This window comes from Phaethon aethereus, assembly GCF_964289735.1.
Source record: "Phaethon aethereus genome assembly, chromosome: 1".
NCBI lineage: Eukaryota > Metazoa > Chordata > Aves > Phaethontiformes > Phaethontidae > Phaethon > Phaethon aethereus.
Genome location: NC_138575.1, coordinates 211,111,638 through 211,134,485, shown reverse-complemented (window position 1 = coordinate 211,134,485; position 22,848 = coordinate 211,111,638). Strand labels below are relative to the sequence as shown.

At 44.8% G+C, this 22,848-nt stretch overlaps 1 protein-coding gene across 1 annotated transcript; it reads right to left on the bottom strand.

Annotated features, from left to right (window-relative positions):
• Nucleotides 1-14,739: 14,739 nt before the first annotated feature.
• Nucleotides 14,740-22,098, bottom strand: LOC309417409 (high affinity choline transporter 1-like; the record flags this gene model as incomplete). Its single annotated transcript, XM_082014909.1, has 8 exons — nt 14,740-15,261; nt 15,693-15,910; nt 16,776-16,929; nt 17,908-18,051; nt 18,551-18,699; nt 19,189-19,344; nt 20,906-21,019; nt 22,041-22,098. 8 exons carry the CDS (start codon nt 22,096-22,098, stop codon nt 14,740-14,742), a joined length of 1,515 nt encoding a protein of 504 aa, XP_081871035.1.
• Nucleotides 22,099-22,848: the final 750 nt, after the last annotated feature.

Sequence of the window (22,848 nt, the reverse complement as noted above, 5' to 3'; positions counted from 1 at the left end):
GCAGCCAGTCGAACCAAATTTAATCTTGATGCTTGGCCCCTCTGAGTCCCCCCAGCACCTACCTGCCTCCAGCACCCCAAATGCAACCGGGAATGAGCTTCAGCAGATCCCTCCTGTTGGGATGGGGTTTGAAGAGGATGCTGCGGACGAGCCGGTGGTGGGTCCTGGGCTTCGGTGCTTGGGCGTCGGTGCGAGGCTTCAGTGGTGGAGCTGTTTCTGCTGGGTGGGAGCAAAGGGGTGCACCCTGCCTGGCTCTTCGGTGGGGATGCTGATTTGGTAGCTAACTCAGAGTAACTTTGTAGGAAAGCCAGATTGGAGTGTTAATCCCGAGATTACATACTTTGGCATATTCATGATGCGTTTTCCTAACAAAGCTTTTTATTAAAATCCTGTCCAACCACATTCAGATGAGGCTAATGATACACCGCTCTGGGTTATAGACGTTTCATCCATTAATGCTGTTCTTCTGGTTTTATTTTTCTCTGCCTGTTAAACAGCAGGTCTAGGAAACACAAATGTATCAAGCAATATAGTACAGACTTTAAGAAATTTGTTTTTCCTTGTTTAATTATGAAGTGCCCTTAAACTAGCAGGCTCTGGGAATGATTTAGAAGCATTGTAAAAGATTCAGTTCACCATCCCTACATTGCTATAGACATCTGTGGATTTTTATTGCTGCATGCACAATTTTTAAAGTTTCCCTTCCCTTTGCTTATTTCCATTATTTTAAGTTTTTTTTATTTTTTCCTTTCCTTCTCTTTGCCATCTGAGAGTCTCTCAAGTTTGTTGGAAGGCCTGATTTCTCTTTCTGATGTCATTAATAATGGAACAAAACCACATTAACAATTGCAACAACAGCCAGATAGGAGCCAGAAAGCTCCTTTTGCTCTCTAATATGCTGCATGAGTACTCTGAAATGTCTGAAATGCTTTATACAGAGGGTTTGCTTTTTTTTTTTCCCTCGCCCTTTACCTTTGGTGTCTTCTGGGACTCAACAAAATGCTTGACCTTGTCTTTTGCTGAAGAAAAGATAAAAACCACCAGTGTTAAAAATTCACAGAGATTCCAGACCTGCAATTGCACTTTAGAGGTAGTGCTTTAGAGTTGGGAAGAGGTAACTTCATCCTGTGAGAAACTGTGGGAGAAATTTTAGCAAAAAACTGTTAACAGGGACTGCCGGGTGCTGCTCCTGCAGGTCAGAGGGCTGTGGACGTGGCTTCCCACTGCCTTGAGATGCTCTTGTTCGATGCAGTGAGCTGGCACACAGCTGGCAGACAGCAGGCAAGAGTGCAGGCTTCTGAACCAGCAACAGAAATGTACACCAGGCAAGGTATAGAAGAAAGTCGGTAACGTGCTGCTGGACCCACCTCTTTCACATGAAGTTGGTGGTCCAGGCTTACTTTATTCTGGTGTGGAAGTGGAAAGAACGTTTGTTGGGAGGTCTCAGTGTGTAAAAACATTCCTTCCATCCGTATAAGATGAAAAAAAGTATTCTTCAGCATCTGAAGTAGAGCCTGGCCAAATCTGCACTTTGTCTGTCAGTGGATTCTTTTTGCTTTTTATTGTTTTGGCAGAGGCACAGTACAAAAAGCCCTTCTCTTTCCCCAAATCAATCAATAGCTGTAAGAGGAGAGACCATGGGCAATCCTGGTCTGTCAGCATTCCTCCACTTTTTAAGCTAGCTAGACTGCCTGAGTCTCCTTGTGGCTTTGGTCTGTGGTTTTGTGTTAGGAAAACAGAGGAAGAAATGAAATAAGGTGAAACTTAACCTTGAAAGATGCAGAAATGTGTGTCTGAGGATGCACAGATGCTTTAGTAGAAGGGAGACATTTGGAAGTTTTTATCTAACGGGAGGTACTCAAAGCACACCTTTGCGTGGGGATAGCCAGGTGATCGCATTCACCCACGGGTCACTGTTCAGTGTCAGAAATGAAACAGGCTTTTGCTATGTGGTATTAAAACTCTTCCAAGATGTTACATCCTCAGCCCTCTACACCCCTTTGTATTTACAGAGACCACAACACCCTCAGTTTCTTTAGACAGGAAACCAAAGCACAAAGTTGCTTTTTTTTAACAAAGTTTATGGCAAAGCAGATAAAAAAATCTTTACTTTCTTGAGTCTCTGAGGTTTAGCCTTTCCAGGTGGTGTGGCACGAGCACAGGGCACAGTCAGCACAGGACAGTGGCTGCGGGCTTGCACTACAGTAGCAGCATATGTTACATGACCACTTAGTTCACTGAGCTCTTCACTAGCATTTTTCTCTTTCCCTTCCTGCCTCCTTCTTTGTCCAGTTCATCATGCTCAGTGCACCTGCCTGCAGATGATGCCTAAGACATTGGGGCATTGATTATCAACCCGCGCTGCAGTTCTGGAAGCACAAGCAATGCCAAGAAAGGCAGCTTAACCAAGAGAAGCACCTGCGGCACCAGTCAGGGCAGGTGTGACAGCCATGGAAACATATACAACTCCTGCAAGATTTGGTTTAGAAGTAAATCTTGTACAAGTTGGCTACAAAGGCTTTCTGGTATGGCTATGCCATCAAGATCTTCTCGGAGGCCAAAGGCAGGCCATGGCAGCATCCCTGCCTCACTTTTATTACAACTACTGGGTTGGGATTTCCAGCCTGGCGCGGTTTGTGTGTGTCTCCGGGGTCCTTGGAGACGCTGAGTCTAGTGACATAGGCAGGCTAGCTCTCCCAGAAAGCTGTATATGTGTCTCTGGAAGGCTTGTTTCTCAGATTTTATAGTCCAGCTCTATAAATCAAAGAGGCTTAAAGAATCCCAGGCATCAGCCAGTAGGTAGATCCATGATCAAAAACTTGTTTTGCTCCATGTCAAGCTGCTCAAGAATTTGAATCCTGTTTGTAGAATATTTTCAGGATTCTTTTCCCAGGCTAGAGTCCAAAAGCCTGTAAGGTGGGTATACTGTCTTTCTCCTCTTGCCTTGTGTTCAGCAGCTCATATGAATGAATATAATGTTCCAGTTTGGCCAGGACACTGGAAGGTCAGTCATTCCTATAACATTTCACATCAGTGTCTGAAGTTTTTGTCTATGGAAATATAGAAAATTGTCTATTTTGTCTAGAAAAGGGCTTGGTTAGTGATACACCATACAAAGAAAATATAAAAGGAGCTTTTATCACGTGTGAGAATCATCTGACCGTTTTCCAAGGTACTCTAGGTCTGCTTTGCTGACCCATGGTACTTTTCACTGTTGATCATTATTAGCAGTGTGAATATTTTCAGTTGCAGAATTCAGCAAAGAAAATGGCACATCTATCCACTGCGTGCAGAATGACAACAATTTCAAAAAGGAGCAAATACAAAAGGGGCTCTTGTGTCTTCCCTTTTTTCCCTGTGAGTTTCAATTATATCCTCTCCATTACCAGAATAGCACCAGCTTTTGTCCTGTCAAATCTTGGGATGCCCCAGGTGCTCAAGCCTGTCTCCCATCTCCAATTTGGTCACTGTCCTAAGATGCAGGACTAGTGATACGTACAGATTGGGTGAGAACTTGAATAGAATTAAGCATGAGTAATAATTAAGCAAAACAATAATTAAGCATGATTAAGCTGGTCTAGCTGAAATGGACCATTTAAATATCTACACTTTAGTCTCAACAGCTCTTTTTATGTGGATCACCTGAGAACCTCTCCATTTCATTTGGCGTAAATTTGGTGCAAAGAATTTACTTTGACCTGCCCTGTCAGCACAGCTGTGTCCTCATGTGGTCTAGCTGAACTGCTGAAACCAGAACGCTCTTTTTCTACCAGTGATTTAAGGCTCACTCTGAGTTTGCAGAAGGGCTGGGCAGGGGCTGCCCACAGGGTCTCTCCAGAGACCCAAGCGTGATGCTCCTCATTGCAGGCAGCCTTGCTGCCCATGTTGGCTCCCACGTCCGGACCCTGTGCCTGCGGCACAGCTGGGAATATGCAGCACCACAGCAAATTGAGTCAAGCCCATCCGGCCCCGCAGAATGACTGCTGAAGCATGTTAGGCATGTTGCCTTTCAAATAATGACCGTGATTGAGCAATGGCGGTGTAATTATGGTGTCTCCCGTGGAAGCAAGTATGGGTAACTGAGGGCAGTCACAGTTCAGACCCTCACACGTGCACCGTGGGTGGTTTTCTCCTGGACCACCACAGACGTCACTGCATCAGCTATAGCCCGCCTTCGCCCCACTCCCCACCTCAACCTGTCTGCGGGGAGTACTTAGGAACTGCTCCAAATGTATCAGAGATGGAAACTTCATTTATTTTTTGCCTCTAACTTGCAGGAGTGCAGTGCGGGTAGGTGGCTGGTGGAGGAGGTCGGCACCATCGCTGACAGCAGAAGACCTCCCAACAACCTTAACAGAGGCACTCGGTGCATGGTGACCTGGGACAGGCTGCAGGTGCCTTGCCAGGGCCCGAAGGCCACCAGCCGCTTGGGGAGGTGTATATCTGACTGGCAAGTGGCAGCGATGGTGCTTGGTGGCAGCCTGCATCTCCTGGTGAGGACACGTGTGGTGATACTGGGAGAGCCACGTTCAGGGCGCGGGAAAGGCTGCTCTGGAAGGGAAGGGCTGGTTTGTGTTGCTTGGGGCTGCGCTTAGGTGGTGCTAGAGAGCAAATATTTAACACCTCTCTGCAATTTGGGTGTCTGGATGGGGAATTTGGCGACATTTGTCCCTAAAACATCTTGTGAAGAGTGGTGATCGGGTGCCCAGTAAGGCACTTCTCACAGGACGTGCCAGGGCTGCAATGTTTAAGGAAAAGGAATCTTAAATTGTCTTAGCATTTTAGTACTTTCTCAAAACTTGATTTAAGGAACAGGAGACCCTCCAGTTTTACCCAGTGACAAAATCCTTGCCTGACGTTCCCACCAGAGGGATATTTAGAGTGATACAGTCCAAATAAAAATTCTCAGACCAAACAGTGGCTTGTGCATTCTCTCGCCTACAAGAGCACAGCTGGGGGAGTGGCGAGAGCAGCCTCTATCCTACCTCTCCTGCTGGTCCTATTTCTTCCAGCTTCCCAAGAAACCCCTTTCTCCTTTCTTGCCATTCAAATCAGGGTTGGCACCAGGGGTCTGCATTGCCCTGCGTGTCGTGCCGGGGAGAGAACTGGGTAGGACGACGTTCCTCTTTGGCAGAGCACGGCAGGGCTTCTCCCATCTTGAATCTGCGTGCTGGAATTTGGAGCCTGAGTGAGTTGTAGCGTCACATTCACCTGTTGAACGTAAGCCATTGGGTGTTTTATAGCATTTGGATAAGGGCTCTCAGACATGGTACTTGCTTTACAAAGAATGTGTAGGACCTGGAATCTGGTCCTTCAGAGCAACAGGGCCAGTGTATGATGATGTTGGACTCCACAGTGGAAGTACAGCTAGAAATGCCAAGTTTTATATCCAGCTAGCTAGTTTAAAGTTTTGCTGTTGGTTTTAACAGCAGTGTGCCAATCTGACAGACATTATGTCCACTGCAAAGTTAAAAGCATGGTCTAATGTGGCCAAAACCATGATACATGTTGTAAGCTGTAGCCCCTTGCCTTTTCTACACCCTTCCCCAGCTGTGGTCTTGCCACCCCGTGGGGTTCGTTTTGACTTTCCAAGAAATGGCTACACAGCAGCACGTGCAGCCGATCAGCACAGAGCCTTGTCCAAAGCCCCAGGATTTCCTGGAGCTTCATGTCTGTACTGACCCTCACAAGCAGAGAGACCACTGCAAGACCATGACCTTGGTTTGTGTAGTGTTTCCTAGGCCTGAATCGTCACTGTGAAGTGAATGGGAACTATTCCCATAAATCAAGTTGCACATGGAAATAAAGGAAGTGTTTGGTCATAAGGGCAGCAAGCAGGGGCAGTTCATCTAGTGCTCTTGAAAGGTTTGCCCAGCCTTTGTCTACTTCAAACGGCATTTAATTTTTTCTGCAGGTTTTACTTTCCTAAGAGGCCTTTTAATTCTGAGAATTTAGTGTTTTCTGCAAATTTAAGTTTAACTATGTATTTCTGTAGCCCAGATTTCTATTTAAAATGTCTAAACAATTCTCTGAACTTAGAAGGGTTTTGGAAAGGTGGTCTCTTAATGAACTAACGTAGAAACATCAATACAGCAACTGGGGAAAAAATTTTATATTCAACCTGTATTCGTCCCTGATCCTCTTTAAATGTTTGATGTTTGATTCTGGCTTTTGAGAAAACATCTTGCAAGCCTGTGGAGGACCTGTGTTTTAATTGGATGAACTGAGGGAGCACCAGGAAAGAGACTGCAGGTTTGTTTTCAGCCTCATTTCCACTTTTCTCACGTAACTTATTTCTGGAAAATAAATGTTTCTGTTTTGTGTCCAGTCTATAACTCCCTGTCCATAAAGTGCTTCTTACACTCACAACTAGTAATGGAGTAGTGAGGGAAATAAATTAAATAATAAAAAAAGCCCTTTCATACCTAAATGAGCTCCTTGTTCTTTATCTTTGTTTCACTACTCAATGAAATGATGACAACTGCATAGTTCCTAATGTTCAAGGTCCAATGTGTGTGATATCTAGCTGAGAAGAATACTACTTGGGAAAGCATATCCTGAAAGTTCCCCTTTACCACCCATAAAGTTTCTGCTCCTACATCGCAGATCTCCTTTAATTAATGATGATACGGTACAATGGGGTGAATTTATGCCACACAGTCCTTTTTCTGATCTGAAAGGCAGGTTTGGGTGAAGGTGGATGTTACCAGTTGCTGAGCTTTTGGCCATTGTTCAGTATCTTATTGGCACTTTAAGCATCCTTCAGGAGGGGGTATTTCCCCGTAGGAGAGGACACTCTCATTTCGAGCACCATATGACTCTCCTGAGCTGTGCTCCTCTATCCATTTTGCTGTGTGTTTCTCTTCTTTCCTGTGGCTCTTCTGCTCTTCCCTCTTGTTTCCTTGCCCATACCGACACACACTTTCCAACTGGTAGGGCTCCCTACCTGTTCCTTCCTAATTCCATCTAATATGATAATCATCAACTAGATGGTTAATATTTGCAATTAATTAATTATCCTAGTTAGGCCTGAAAACATAGTATGATTAAGGGATGTGCAGGGGAACTAATCTCTGCTAGGTATTGTTTCAAGCTGTCCTGTTCAGTTCTGTTCCATATCAGTTCTCGGACTGTGCTCATCACTCTGTGACCTGAGCCCTGGCCGGAGGTGTATTATGTGATGTGCAACACAACATTGCACAGTTCACCAAAGCTGTAAAAAAGTTGGAAGTTTTTCAGTTTGCTTTAGTCCCGTAGTGTAAAATTTCTCTTCAGTTGTGTAATTTTGTTATCCCTGAATTAAGAGCATAGCTGAACTCTGGGAGAAAATAAATCCCATATTTATATTAAAAAAAACCCTGTCATGCCTTTGCTGCAATACAATGAAAGTATCGCAGCTTGCAGTTGCATAGCAAGAATTCCAGAGTTGTAAACATACTTTATTTTTAAATTCTGCTTTCTTCTTCTTTGATAATCACGTTCTCTTCCCTTGTCTTTGCACAGGCAACATGGGGTCCAGTGTACAGAGAGTCTGCTGATGTAGGACCCAGTTTAGATTTAGAAATCCAAGTCACACTATGGTCTTGACTTCTCCATTGTTGGCGCCCAAGGGTAACAAGCAGGGCTCTGAGCATTTGTCAGCATTAAGCTAAAAGTGGTAGTGGTTGCCTGAATTGGGTACCTGATTGCCCATCTCCAGCAGGGTTGGGAGAATTAAGGAAGAGAAGACATCACTGGGGTTTGCCAGTCTCAACTCTGGGCTCGACATCACACACCCTAGGGCTCCCCTGAATTAATTCCTCTTTAAAATAGAGGATAACTTTCAGAAAAGCTTCTAGTTTCACTGCAGTATCTTCAGTGATGAAGAAGCTACCTCAATCCTTGGCAAATTGTTCTAACATTTAATGGACCTTACATTTAAAAAGCCAAGCCTTGTCTGTAGTCTGAATTTGTCTAGTTTTAACTTCCAGGCACTGGATATTGTCATAAGCCCTGCCTGTGAGAGAAAAGAGACCTTATCAAAGTAGCAGGAACATGCTCTGGGTATGATTGATCTCATCTAAATTTCAACATTACAGTGCATAGCATCACTCTGGGCTTCCTTTCAGGACATCACAGCCAATAGTTGGTTTTAGACTGTGATTCACCTGATCTGTCTATTAGATTGTCCATTAGCCTGTTGGGATCACCCTGCAAGGGCTCGACCTTAAGGAGAAGGAGCCGTGCAGATGTCCAGCTGTTTACCAGCTTCTCAATGCCACAGCTCCTTCTCCTTAAGGTCGAGCCCTTGCAGGGTGATCCCAACATTAGCCCATATTGAAGTGCATCTCGTTTGTTTGACCGGCTGAGCACATGATGTGGACTGCTCCTCATTGCCTGCCCAGTCACTGATAAGTGCAGATTAGTAGCATAATGCCAAGAATCAACCTCACTAGAGATTCAGATCCTGGATGATAATTTCCTACTTGTAATTACATTTGAAGACCTGTCCATTAGCCAGTTGTTAATCCACCTAATGTACATGGCATTGATTTTGTATTGTTCTTGTGAATCGAATTTCTGTCTGAAACCATCTCAGATGATCCACAGGAGATGACGTCTAAAAATGCCAAGGAAAACCAAGGCAGTGGAAGACTCAGGGTACCTCAGTGGATCCTGCCAGCCCAGGCGACAGTAGAGTGCTGCCCAGATGCTGGCGTTTGCTGCTTTTAGTCTGTCTACTGCAAGTATTTTATCCTCTCAGTTCAGTCCCAGGTCCTAGGCCACTGACTGTCCACTTTGCATGAACGTTAGTGCATTCCCTGGATTTTTTCTGGAGTGAACCAACTGGTTTCTTTGAAACAAAACTCAGGTGCTATTCCAGAGACAGGTCACTCCAGATCACTCCAGAGGGCTGAGATTGGGCTAGATTTGCCTCCTCCAACTTCTGCAGTCTTCCACTTTTATTCCAGCAGCCTTTGCACCCCCACAGTCTGGTTGCATTCACTCTGCAACTTGGCCTAGGGGCCGAGGACTGCTCCATCATGCAGAAGCATTTAGTCAGGTAGAGATAACCTTTGAGATCACCAGGAGCCTTGAAAAGTTCTTGCCACACCTGTATTCATATAAATGATCCAGACCTTTCTGGCCTTTTTGTCCCAGCTTTTGTTAGCTTTCATAAACAATTACATGCAGCCAGCTAAGCTGGACTTCTGTTATCGTGGACAATTTGGGGTCCAGACCACTGTATGGTAATAAGAAAAGCCACAGTTTTATGATAACTTTAAAATGAAAACTTTCTAGGGTTTAACTGCTTGGTGTTACCAATGACTAAGGTGAGAACATACCTGAATGGAGCCCCAATCCAGCCCACCAAAGGGATACTGCTGCTGAAGGCATTTAGTCTCTAGGTCGTGCTACAAGACTGTCATTGCATTCATCCAGGGTCAAAAAATCACACAATGGCTGAGGTGGGAACTCACCTCTGGAAATTATTTAGTCCAACCTCCTGCTCAGAGCAGGGTCAGTGAAAGTATGTCGCTCAGACCTGTGTCCAGTTGGCTTTGAATATCTCCAGCGATGGAGATTGCACAGCCTCTCTGCGTGACCCGTTCCAGTGCCTGACCACACTTACAGTGAAAAGAGACTTTTCTTATGGATTATCCTGTGTTTCGGTCTGTGCCCATTGCCTCTTGTCCTCTCATCGGGCACTGAGAAGGGTCTGGCTCTGCCTTTCCCCCTGCTGCTTTCAGGTATTTATATACATTGAAAAGATCTTCCTGGGCCTTCTCTTCTCCAGGCTGAACAGTCCCAGCTCTCTCAGCCTCTTGTATGACAGATGCTCCAAACCCTTAATCACCTTCGTAGTCCCTCCCTGGACGCTCTCTCACTAGGGCTAAGCAGAGGGGAAGGGTCACCTCCCTTGACCTGCTGGCAATGCTCTGCCCGATGCAGCCCAGGAGGCTGTTGGTGTTTTTTCTCACAGGACACATTGGTGGCTCAGTGCCCAGCCTGTCCTGGTGCCTGGGGTTGTTCCTCCCCAGGTGCAGGACTGCGCACTTCACCTTGCTGAACTCCTCCAGGTCCCTGTCAGCCCATTTCTCCAGCCTGTCCAGGCTCCTGTGGATGGCAACACACCCATCTGCTGTATCAGCCACTTCTTGTTTTGTGTTACCTGCAAACGCGCCGAGTGTGCACTGTGCACCAACAGCGCGGCCGTTAATGAAGACATGAAATGGTAGTGGTCCCCCATCACACCCCGGGGTACACCACTAGTGACTGGCATCCAGCTGGACGTTATGCTGTGGATCACAGCCCTGTGAGCCTGGTGGTTCATCCACTTTTCAGTCTACTTCACCGTCCATTTATCTAACCTGTACTTCAACGGTTTGCCTGTGAGGATTTTGTTAGAAGCAGCATCAAAAGCCTTGCTGTAGTAAAGATAAATAACCTCCACTGGTCCAGTCTTGTGAATTAAACTGACTGGGAAATCTGCCCTCCAGCTATGAACAGAAGTTCTTAACTCATGCAAAATGCATGTCCACCATGTATAGCAGAGCATTCTTCCAAAATCCTTCTTGGAGTCAATTAAAATGCTGTCCCTCTTCAAGGGACTGGGAAGGTAAAGCACGAGTGAGTCAAGTGAGTTGCCTAAGGTAGATTTGCAAAGTCTAACTTGTGCAACAATAGCTCCAGGGTCAGGTAAGATAGCTGGTGGAGGGAAGCTGAGGAGGGGAGGAGGAATGTGGACACCTCTGCCAAGGAAGATCCTATATTACTTCAAGAGACCTCCCAAAAGATTAAAAAAAAAACAACACAAAACAACCATTTGGCCAAAGAACTGAAACAAAATACTGTCTGTTCTTGAGGTTGCTTAATGTTGAAGACAGACATTTCCCAGAGACTTAAGGAAAACTTTAGCTATCATTTGGGATGTTCATTCTTTTGTGTCTGATAATGGAAACTTTACTCCAGTTCACATTATTGTTCTTTTGATTTTTCCAGACAGCCCAAATTCCAGTCACAAGGATGATCACAGCCCCTACCTGGGGGGCAGAGAAAGCCACGCTTTGCTGCAGCAGCATTCCCATCCCTGGGGATGATGGATTGCCTCAAAGTTTTAAGGATCAGCAAAGCAACCTGGAATATTTTCTGAATTTACAAATGTCCTGCTGTGGGGGATTAATGCCTTTCAATCCTTCCCTTGTTATAGGAGCACAAAAAGTCAGTGGTGATCTAGAGCAGGAAAAACTACTAGAAGAGCGAAGCGCTCTGCTAGCTGAGCTGATGTATTCTCCAGTAAAGCCTGAGACGGGAAGTTTGGTGTGTGGCATGTGGGGTAAAGCCAGAGAGCGTGGCATTTGCGTGGAAGCAATGAGAGGATCATCCTGGTCCCACGCAGCTCATAGCTCACGTGGAAGTATCTCCCAGGCAGTGCTAGAAATGTCTGGCAAACCTGAAAGTGTTTCTTTGCTTTTTTGCTGGACACCAGCTGTTATTCCAGTGAGGACACATTTAGGAAATCCCTCCAGAAGTGTTATGTTCCTGTTTTTCTCATCTATATAAGCCAGACATTCAATGATGCCTGGTGAAGTTCTGATGAGATGCTGAGAACTCACTGCAAACCAAATGCTTCCCAAATTGCAGGTCTTTTTTTTTTTTTTTTTTTAATTAAACATGACAGATAGGGTATTATTAACCTCAAAAATGCCAGAAACAGGTAGCAGCTGTCTAGGTGGAGAAAAGTTAATGAAAACTGGAATTGTACAGAGTCACTGGCATGGACACATCCAAGGGGCAAAGGAGGTAAATCCACAAGTGGAGAGGTATACTGGGGCCCTCCAGTGCCTGAGCAAATTTGTTATAAACAGGGGGCAAGGAAAAGAAAGGAATACTGAACTGGAGGCAGTAACCTGTGAGAGGAATGATTTCATTGGGAGCTGGGTCATTATTCCCCATGCTGGCAACACCTCAAGGACTTTGGGTGTGCTGGACTGGAACAACTAGGCATTTTGTCATTAAGTATAGGCTAGAATTGCTTTTATATTTATTTTACTTGCAGCTAATTGCTTTCAAAACTTTGTCTGACCTTGATGAATGTTTTCTTTTTAAGCTCGCTGGGGGATGTTCTGACGAGGGTGTCATATAAGGATGGAAAATGGAAAACATTCAGGAGAGTTCCAGTAATTGTGTCTTTGCCATTTTTGTCTCTCCACGTGAAGCAGAGCATGTTTTAGTGGTATGAAATTCAGAGAAGCTTTGTAAGGGCAAAGTGTCTCTGCTGAGTATGCCAGATACCCCTTACAGCGCTAAGGCTTTCCTATTTGAAGTCGCTGGGAGTTTTCTGTGGTGACGCTGAGTGGTGACATGGTGGTGGTGGTGACTCTTCAGCAAGGTCCTACCCCAGAGCACTGTCCTTTGACGCTCTCTCAGGAAGCTGTGGATCTATTGCCCACCAGGCCAAGTGCGTGAGCACAGAAGGGCTTTAATGACAAACTTTGGGACTCTGCAGGGGAACAGAAGGAAAAGTTGGGCACAGCAGTGTAGAGAAAAGGTATCTCCAGGTGTAGTCCTTTGCCTTTCAGAGCTGCTGGGTGGGATGATCAGTGGGTGGGATGATCAGTGGGTGGGATGCTGACCTTGACATGAGGACATTGGAGTTTTGCTCTCATCTGGGCCATGCAGCAGGTCTGTACCCTTGTGTGAGCGCAGTATGTCAGCTTTGGTCTGCTCCACACAGAGGGACGTGGAGGTCCCCAAACTAGGTCATCTCTAAATCTTTCAGGGGAGTATGCTTGAATCAGCATACAGCAACTGCGATTGAACAAGAGCCCAGTTCTTCTGGTGCTACAGTAATGATAGCTTTGGTGTCTCCCTTAGCTAAGCACAGCATCACATGCTCCCATTCAAATCCCTGGGCTGTGAAAGACTTCAGTGGGTGACCACCTGGGGCCATGGTTAATGGTAATGCTTTTAATTTTCAAAACAGTTTTTTTTACCTTTTCTAGACACAAGTTATAATTAGTATTTCATGGCAGTCTCTAGGGATACAGGAAAGAATGTCTGGTCTTGGTTTAACAAAGCGTATCACCAGGACTGCTGTGCATGGGAAGTTAAGTGTGCCCAGGTGTTTACTAACACTAGGGTAAAGCATGAAGTTGTGTCATATTTTTCTGATGAGGTGCAGAATCTCCACCTTGCTGAGGATGGGTATTTTAAAGGAGATAGATGCTTCCCGTGGCGGGCAGAGTCCATATCTAGAGCAAAGCCGTATCTAGAGCTTAGGGCTGCCAGTCCTCCTCTCGAGGCACTGAACTTGCCTTAGTACAGTTCAGAGTGACACGTGGCTCCTTGCTGAGCTTGCTGAGGCTGTGCATGGTGGCACCAGCAGAGTTTCTCGCCTTGTGCGTGCACAGAGGGGTGTTTAGCACGTGCTGGAAGCAATTCACTGAGCAACGTACTGTTTTCACCGTTGGCAGCTCGGTTGGCTGTCAGGGTTGCTTTGCTGTGGGGTATTTTGGATATGTCAGTAAATGTCTCCCCTCCAACAGTGCCAGGTGTTGCCACGCACAGCGGCTCCCACAACCATTTTGTAAAGGTTTTGTGGTGAGGGGCTGCCCAGAGCGCGGTTTCTGCTGGCTGTTGTGGGTGGATTGCAACTGACCCCTGATGAGCCACTGCACAGCTGCCGAGGGAAGTATAAAATGACAGCCATCCGTGAGCCATCAGGGCAGGATCCTTCTGAATCTTTACTTCAGCTCCCATCTTAACGACCCATCCCATGTAGGATGGTCTTGGTCCATCAGACTTCAGGCTAGAGGCCACACTCACTAGTTAGCTGGGTTGCTTTTCTTCTGACCCATTGAGAATTTATGCAAACAAGGTATCAGGGGCTTTTCTGTACAGACCTGGTGGCTCGAATCTTTTGGGATCTTGCCCTCAGGATTTCCTGTCCCTGCAGGCAGGTTCAGGATCAGTTTTGAGCACCTTTCTCTCATCACAGTCCTCTGAGTTCTCACACACCAGTTTGCGTATGTGTCCCACACCATCCCACCGCTGCGCTTGGGTAACACCTTCACAGGTATTTTAGAGAAGACTCATTCAAGAGTCTCTCTGGCAGCTCCATTTTTCCAGCTGGTTGAGTTTTTGTGAATAGTGGCTACGTAAAACTTTCTTATTCGGTAATTAAGGACTGTTGCTTCATCTTGTTCACCTGCTTCTGCCCTACCAGGCCATATGAGAGGAGATGTCCTCTCCTCAGCCACGTGGCAGCAGACTGGCTGTGTGGCCTGAGACTGTGGCAGGGGAGAGGCATATGCAAAAGTTTTTGCATCATCAAGGAAAGCCTTGTAAAGCGTACAAAGACTGGTGCAGAATTGCTGTTACTGCTGACTGCTGGGGGGGTTGCACTGCATTCAGTAATCTGTGTTTTTATAGGTTTGACGTGCTCCCCAGGGACGATTATGCTAAAACTCTAGTGTGTGACTTGAGAATGCCATAATTTCAGGTGGGGTAGCAGGGGCACCCGAAGCAAACACTGCTGGGGCCCGAGGTGCCCCGTAGTCACCACCACAAGATTGTGCTCCATCACCACGCGCCTTTAGTCACTGCAGACTTCGAGCTCACACATTCTCCTTGGGTGAACAGAACGCGTCTTTATTGCTCTGCGAGGACTTTAAATAATACATTACTGGAGAAAGCAAAGGGAAGAGCGATGCTGCTTGTGCCATGCTCTAACTGCTGAATGTACCGTGACCACATTTAATCGCCATTCTCTCCTAGTGCAACCGTTGGCGAACCCATCTGTTTCTCCACCCGTTGCAGGGGGATGAGGGTGCTAGTTGCCCCCATGACATTGCAAACATCCCACCTGCGGGGAAGGAGGTTCCTCTGAAACAAAGCCACAGCCAGGTATGAAACAGCAGCAATCGTCCCCAAGGTGAGAAGCATGGTGAATGTTTTAAAGGGGAAGAGCTGACTGTAGGCCCCATTCACCAGGGAGCAGGCTGGGTAGCAGATGGCAGGGGGGATGCCCAGGGCAGGCTCCCCCGCCAGCAGCCTCAGGAGGAGCCCAACCAAGAAGCCGGCAGCCGAGCCGTAGGCGTTGGTGCTGGGCGCGAAGAGGGCACAACAGAGCTGGGGGAAGAGCAGGGCGTACACTAGCTCCCCGCTGAGAAACCAGAGGTCATAGACAGAGCTGGAGTAAAAAGCCAGACCGGCAGCCCCGGCCCCAAAGACCAGCATGGAGATCCTCATGGCCCATAAGACCTCCGTCTCCGTGGCCTGTAAAACAGAGATTGTAACATTACAGACACTGGCGGGGTGACCAGCACTGCCCTCCCCTGGGCTGGTCCTCACCAAGCCCTTGCTGCTTTCAGGCAGTGCTTGCCACCGGCAGCCGTCCAAGGCAGGCACCCCTGGAGATGGAGCTGCCCTCTGTAATTTTAAGGGTCATGGTTTTATGCTGTTTCCATTAACATCCTAGTCTAAATTTTCTCCCAGTCATTTTATAAAGAGCAAAGCTCACCAGTGTGGGTATTTGTATCCCTACCGAGGATATGAACGCCCCTGACCTACGTTTGAAGCTCTGGCTCCAGAACTCAGCTGTAGGACAGACACCTCTAATCGCAGACCACAGAGACTGGATTTGAAACTGTCTTGAAACAAAAGCATCTTTCCTGACACCAAAACTACTGAATGCTATAACCAAGTACCTTTTTCCTCAGGATTTTCCTGTAGATATTGTGAGCAAACATGGAGCCGGCGGAGAGAAGAGCTGAATCTGCAGAAGACATTGCAGCAGCAGCGATGGCTCCCAAACCAGCAATGGAGACGTATGCTGGGCAGAGATAGTGTAAAACAAGTGGCAGTATCATCGCTGATTCCCCTCTCTCGAATGGACTTGGAAGACCATAGCTTGTCTGGTTCCAGTCTTTAAAACAGATCAAGGAAAAGTCACAACAAATCCTTCATTGACATTTCTGTTGTCTTTGAAGCTGCCGTTCCACAGGGACCAGTCACAGCAGGGCTAAGGACTGAGACCCCCTCTGTATTTTAGGACTTGTATTAATTTTTTTTATTCTCTTATGATCTCTTGTGATTCCCCTTAGCATGCTGCAGCTGTCACTAGATCAAAGATTTCCCTTTTCCCCAGTAGCATCTGTAGAAACGGCTATGCTTCACGTGTTTCCAGAACTGGGCCAGTTAAAGGTCAGCTTTCTAGACCCTGCTCGTGAGGAGAAGGGAGTTTTGGTCTGATGCCCCTAGTGACAGAGGAATTAATGAGTTCAACTGATTGCTTTAAATGTTCGGTGATCTGGCTGCTCTTTAACCCTTGCTCACAGCCAACACAGGACTGATCCCCTGGGCAGGGACTGTGAGTTTACAGGACTGAACTTCTTGATTCTTTCAAGCAGGTTTTCTTCAGAACCATATTAACAATTTCTAGTAATATTGCTGGGTCTTACATGCAGAAGGCATTAACAAAAGCATGATAGGGTTCTACAGGGTATGCCTTCATCTTTCCTCAACACAAGGTCCATGAAAAGCCATTTCACCACAACGAAGTAGCTTTAAACAGGTCTTGGGGCTGTTTAAATGTCTCTAGGTAGTTGTGCACTGAACCTCAGAGGGCTTCACATTTCTAGTGCAGACTGCCTAGCTTGGTGGCCAGAGCTACGCTTATAGGTACACAGGACTAGGTAATTTGAAGTCTAAATCAGGACTTCTTTGGATCCCATTTTAATCACCTTTAACAAAAACATATTCATTATTCAGATACAAAGAATTAGTTTTACCTGTTGATGCTGCAACTGCTCCAATGAGCACAGAGGGGATGGCCATTGAAAAGCACCCAAGGCCAGAGAGGTAGGAGATGAGCCTTGCCTGTCCTGGCGAGGCAGCGGAGAGTACTCTTTGGAAATAAGTTTGCCACGGGATGCTCCCAAGCACCTGAAACATTGAGATGTTACCAGTGGCACCCACCAGGCTGCTGACTGCTGTAGGGCATCATCCATCCATTCAGATGTTACCGTTATAAAACTCTCATTTCAAATGCATCAATGTTGCCCAGCTTTAACTATTGAGGATGATATTTCTGATGGTTGAGGGTGTCCTTTTCCTTTGTTTTCATTATGATGGATGTGAAATTTTGATCAAAACAGGTTAATGGTTTAGCAGACTGAGAAAGCTGAAAAACAGGTTGCTTGGCATAGTGAAAGGTGCAGAGGAAGGAAAAGAGAAGTTCTTCAGGAATGTAACTTTTGTAAAAAATCTACCCAAACTTAGCTAGAGTATAATCTAAAATTAAAAGTAAAATCACCATTTTCACTTTCTTAGCAGACAAATTTCATCAGATAAAATCTGAAGATTCTACTCTCACCAAACAATCTCAATCTTCTGTGTGTCCCTATTACCAGTCTAGCAAGAGCATAACAGTCTCCTGTAGTCTTGGCTATACTGGTAGTTCAGAAGTTGAGTTACGCAGTGGAGCCGATGGCACCATGCTTGCTGATGACCTGCAGTCGTGTCATTTTAACTTTTTTTTTCAAATAGAGTGAATTTTACATAATTATGTTAAAAGCACGCTATTAAGGCTGCAAGACCAACCTTTCAAAAGGTAGGAAATGCCTCATTTAGGAGTCGGGAGTGGAACTAGTTGCCTGGATGCTCTTACTCAAGAGGTACATTCCTTCATGTCGGTAAAGGATGGAGTGTCCCTACTGCTTCTTCCTTCCCACAGCTGAGCCCTGGATGTCCCCAGTCCATTCAGTGTGCTGCAGAGTGGCTGAGAGAAGATTTTACACATCATCCTGTCCCTGCCAATGGTGCAATGTAGGACTCGTGGCTGGAAGAACCCACAAGTTTTCCAGAAAAAAAGTCCCTGAACAATCCCTTCTCCCAACCACCTGTCCAAGAAATACTCCATACCAGGTAGAAGAAGTCATCCAGCCACCTTCCAAGATACTGCTTTTCTATCTTCCCAATCCAAGGGTCTTGGTAAGACTGATGAGTTGCAGTGTAATAAATACTCTCTGTTGCAGAGTTCACCAGGGCGAAGGGGATACAGATCCACTAGGATAGAAATGGAAATAGTTAACCATTTCCCCAAGGTCCTTGTTCTTGGAGAATCTATTCAGATATTAAAATTAAGGTAGAAGTAGAACACAAGATTAAACCCAGACTAAGAGTCTTCCTTCTCCCCTTCCTTACTCTAAATCTACATATTTATGGTTCATGGCATCATCAAGAACATGAGTCTGTAATTCAGGTCAACTGGTGCCTTCAGTAGACAGATCTCTCTCCTTTCCAACTAAGATTGTTCTGGACAGGTTCTGCAGACCTTACTTGTGAGCAGCCGTGTTCAACCAGCAAGGCCAATAGCTTGTGTGAGCACTGTCTGAAATGTATAAGGACTGTAAGATGTGTCAGGAGACTTGTTCTCCTGGAGAGAAACTATAGGGCAAGGGACAGTACTGGTGGAGTTATTTTTGGTCTGAGACATACTGAAAAGAAGAGCAGGATTTTATGCGTTAGTTAGGAAACTAGTAATAAAGAAATGCACAGGACTTGCCAGACTCAGGGTAATGAAAACCAGCTGGATGACATCTGTGTATGCAACAGAGTAGAGGCCTCCCAGCAGAGTGTAGAGTATGACAGTGCATGCTGAGACGATGATAGCCAAAGAGCCTCCAATATCCAAGATGACCTTCATTGTTGCTCCTGCAGACAAGGACAGTGGTTAAGTATTTTAAGACAGATTTCATCTGTACAGAATACAGAATAAATAAGGGTATGTTATTCCCTTGATGGCAACACACCACACTGTATGAGAAGCACACGGTCTACGGGGAGCGGGCAGAGTGAGGACTCAGGAGAACCCATGTTCCCTTTCTGCTCTTGCTGCTACCTTGCTGCCTGGCCTTTGCCAAGGCACTTTGCCTTTTTACATCTGCTCTCTCACAGGCAAGAGGAAGGTACTAACTCATGTTGCCAGACCTCTCTATATCATATCATGAATATATACTACTGTCATTTGTTTTAAAGCTAAAAACATATTTTCCAGAAATGAGAAATGCTTGTGTTCCTCTCACAGAAGGAGACAGGAAGCACAACTTTCCACAGCTTAGTCCAACACAATTCCCAAATGTGTATTATACTCTGATAGTTGTGCCACATGACCTTTAACAAATATAACAGCAAAGTATTTACCCAGGGATGCCAGGATAGCTGCAAACCAGAACACCTCTCCTAGCAGTGGTGGAATGAAGAGTAAGCTTCCCATCACGTTCCCATAAGTTTCTTGAAGGGGATCCATCACTGTCACATAATTCTTGGATCTCATTGGGTTTACAAAGAAGAAACCACCTATCAGAAGTGATGACATTTTGGTAGAATTTTGCATGTATTACATTCCAGGAAAAAAATGTAAGAATACTATTGTGTTTGGGTATCAGACCCATATAGCAAGTGTGGAATTCATACATAATGGACCCTAGAGAATGATGCAGCCGACCAGACAGCAAGGCCTCAATTCACTTGCCTAAATGTGGGGTTTCATCCATCTGAGAGGCCCCAGGTTACAAAGGACATCCTCTTACATCTGACAGATATGACCCTCCGCTTTTGGCAGACTTACATCTTTCCAGAGTGGCTACTGGAGGCCAGGTAGGACCCCCTAGGGCACCCCAAGTGGTATAAGATACCTGTGTGACTGTGACAGGAACTTAGCTCACAGGACACCCATATACAGTTTCCTCTCCATCTCCAGTGACCTACCAACCTGAGGTACAAAGTTTTCTGAAATGCTTCCTGTGGAAAATGTCAGTAGGCAGAGTGAGGCATTGAAGACTCGTATTTGGCTAAAAAAGAGACAAACTTTTGTCCTTGACCATATGATGCAACATGTTGATATACGTTCCTTTTCTGGTTACATTTTCATTTTGGTGGCTTCATTTTCTCGTCCCAGAACTATATTGTTTTAATCTGTGCATTGAGCTGAGTCCCACCCGCCTTCATCTAAATATTAGGCTTCAGACGTACAGCCATCTCATTAAAACCAAAGAATACGTATTTTGCCTAACCCTGAAGCCAACTGGACTGCTTGTCTGGGCACTGCTGACCTGAGTAAAGATTGCAGGATTAGACCTGCACTCCTCAATTTTATTAGTAAGAATTACTCACATAAGAAATGCTGGCAGTATATTTCCAAGCCTGATTCATATTCACGTCAGTTGGACTCTTTTCTCTGACTTGGGAATAAAGGTTATTGTTCTTTTAGAAATTCCTGTGCAAGGTCTGCACAGGTTTCCTTGCTTTAATCATCCTGTGCCCCTAGAGAGTTATGGTATAACTCAGTGTGGACTAGAAGAAACTTTGGTCTTGGCAGAACAGCTGAACCTCAGCATGATTCCAGTAATTCTTGGAGTTAGAAATGGCACTGCAAACTTAGCTTAGTTTCAACAAAATAGTGACCAGCTGTGAAGTGTGATAAGCTGGATGCACTACAAATTCATCCTGAGATGAGACTACCCAGAAGAATGCATTTTAGTGGAAAAGTTGAGATAGTATTATTTCACCACACAGAAATTTTGAAGAAAATATTAAAATGACACCAATGCCCTCAATAGCCTGTGAATAAGAGACCATGATAAAAAAGCAATTTGCACATAGCCACATGCTTATAAAGTTCTCAGATAAGATTTTTGGCCTATAAATTGCTCCAAGCAGGCAAAACTTTACATTAGCTTCAACCTCCCTCAATTTCTTATGTTTTGGTTTAGAGGATAGCATTATAAATGCTTATTCTGGATCTATGGGACACTGAAGAAACAAAATAATCTTTAAAATGTACCCTATACTCTGTTATGCATCTTAATATATGATTTTTTGTAAAAGCGTATGTGTCCTAATTATGTGAATTATTTACCAATAACAAGGGACAAGGCAAATCCCACAGGTGCCTGGACCCACAGTAGTCCTTTCGAAGGCAGGTAGACAATTTCAGCTGTGCCGTTGATATATGCTCCTCCAACCCAGGTGGCTGTAAACATGGAAGATGGAAAGGTAAGAATTGCGATACACATTCTGAACTAGTCTTTTAAAACACTCTGGGAGCTTGTAAGCCCTTCTCTCATACAAATATTTAATCATACTTCTATTTTCTTTACAAAGTTTTCTACCATAGTGAGGTGTGCTGCTGAGCACGGGTAACAGTATCAGAATCTCACCCTAAATAATTTCCCAGGGTCAAGATTAAATATCTATGTGTGCATGGAAAAGTTCAATGTTTAAACCTTTGGAGGTATATCTTAATTTCATTTTTCTCAATGGAAGAATTTTGCAAGACCAAACAGAATTGCCTTTGTTATTCTGCTGTGACTGATAGACCATCCTTCATAAGCATCACTTACACAGTCTAAGAAAATAGACATTAGGAAAAAAAAAAGGAGACATTGCAGTTAGTCAGAATACAAACCTACAGCACGGGCTTAAGTGTCTTAGCCAGGCAAATACCTCTTGGGGAAGCCTTCACAAAAAGCGGGGCAGGGAAGCAAATTTCAGGTGATGCCAGGCAGCAAGGAGAGAAAAGGGAAGTGGAGGGCAGCAGTCAGCGGGGAAACAATTCCTCTTTAGGAGAGAGCCCAATGCTTGCCATGAGTAGCAATTTATTCCACGCAGAACTAGCTTGTTCCAGGAGTAAAATTCTTCTGTTATGCTGGATAACAGAAACTGGTTCAAGATTAAGACCACAGTCCTCCTTAATGAGAAATGTCATATTCTTCAGTCACTCTTAAATTAAGCTCTTTAACTCTTAACTAAACTCTTAAATTAATCTCTTTAATTTAAAAGAATCTACATAAACATTAGGTTCTGCTCAGTGTGAAGAGGTTTGGAAGAATCCATCCCAAAATGATTCATGAAACCATGCTCCTTTAAAGCCACACTTAGGTAAAATCTGCCCTGACATTAAAGGAGTTCACCTGCTTTGAAAGAAAAGTCCCCCAGATCTATGTAATACATGTTTTAAGGAGAATTTTTAAAAGTCCTTTAAGAAAACTTACCTGTTGCAGTGAACAATCCAATGAAAACATTTATATTCCTGCCTCCAACTATGGCCATTTCAGTTGGGTTTCTGTTCTGCTGGTCCTTCTTGCTTTTCCAAGAAGCCCAAATTCCAGTAGCTAAAGTTAATGTGAAAAACACACTCAAAGATAGTAAGCCAGGTATATTTAGAGCCATTTTCTGTTGCCTACTTTAGATCACAGAGAGGAATAACGGCTTGATGATAATATTCTTTGATCAAGTGCACAATCAGAAAAAAATAGAGAAAAAACAGAAAAATAGTGCCGCCTTGTAAAGTAACTGCTAAATATTAGTTTGCTGTACTTTGCAAGGAAAGATGAAGAATGAAACAGAGCCCTAAACCCAAAAGTCTTGAGAACTGGATGCAGAGCCTCTGTCTTTGGAGGACTACTGCCGATTCTTCAGTCTTCTCCAGAAGATACCTGATCTTATTCTTCTAGGGAGCAGAGATTAAGAGGGTAGGAATTAATGTTGATAAGAGCAATGGAGCACTGATGTGAGGTAATACTAGCTTGGCTTAAAGGAGGGGAAATGTTATATTTTGTCTGATATGCAACGGTATGAAAATAACCCATATTTCTCTAGGTTCTAGGCACAAGGCTAATGAAAAAGATAGGGCTAAGAATTTGTCTGTCTAAAGTTGACTGAATTAAACCCACAGTAATCATCAAAATAAAGCTAGGAAACAGTAAAAGAAGATTTACCACTAACCAACCAAAGGAGCTCTACACTGGTATTCAAAGCAAGCACATTACCATTTCACTGCTGGAAAGAGGCAGGAGAGCA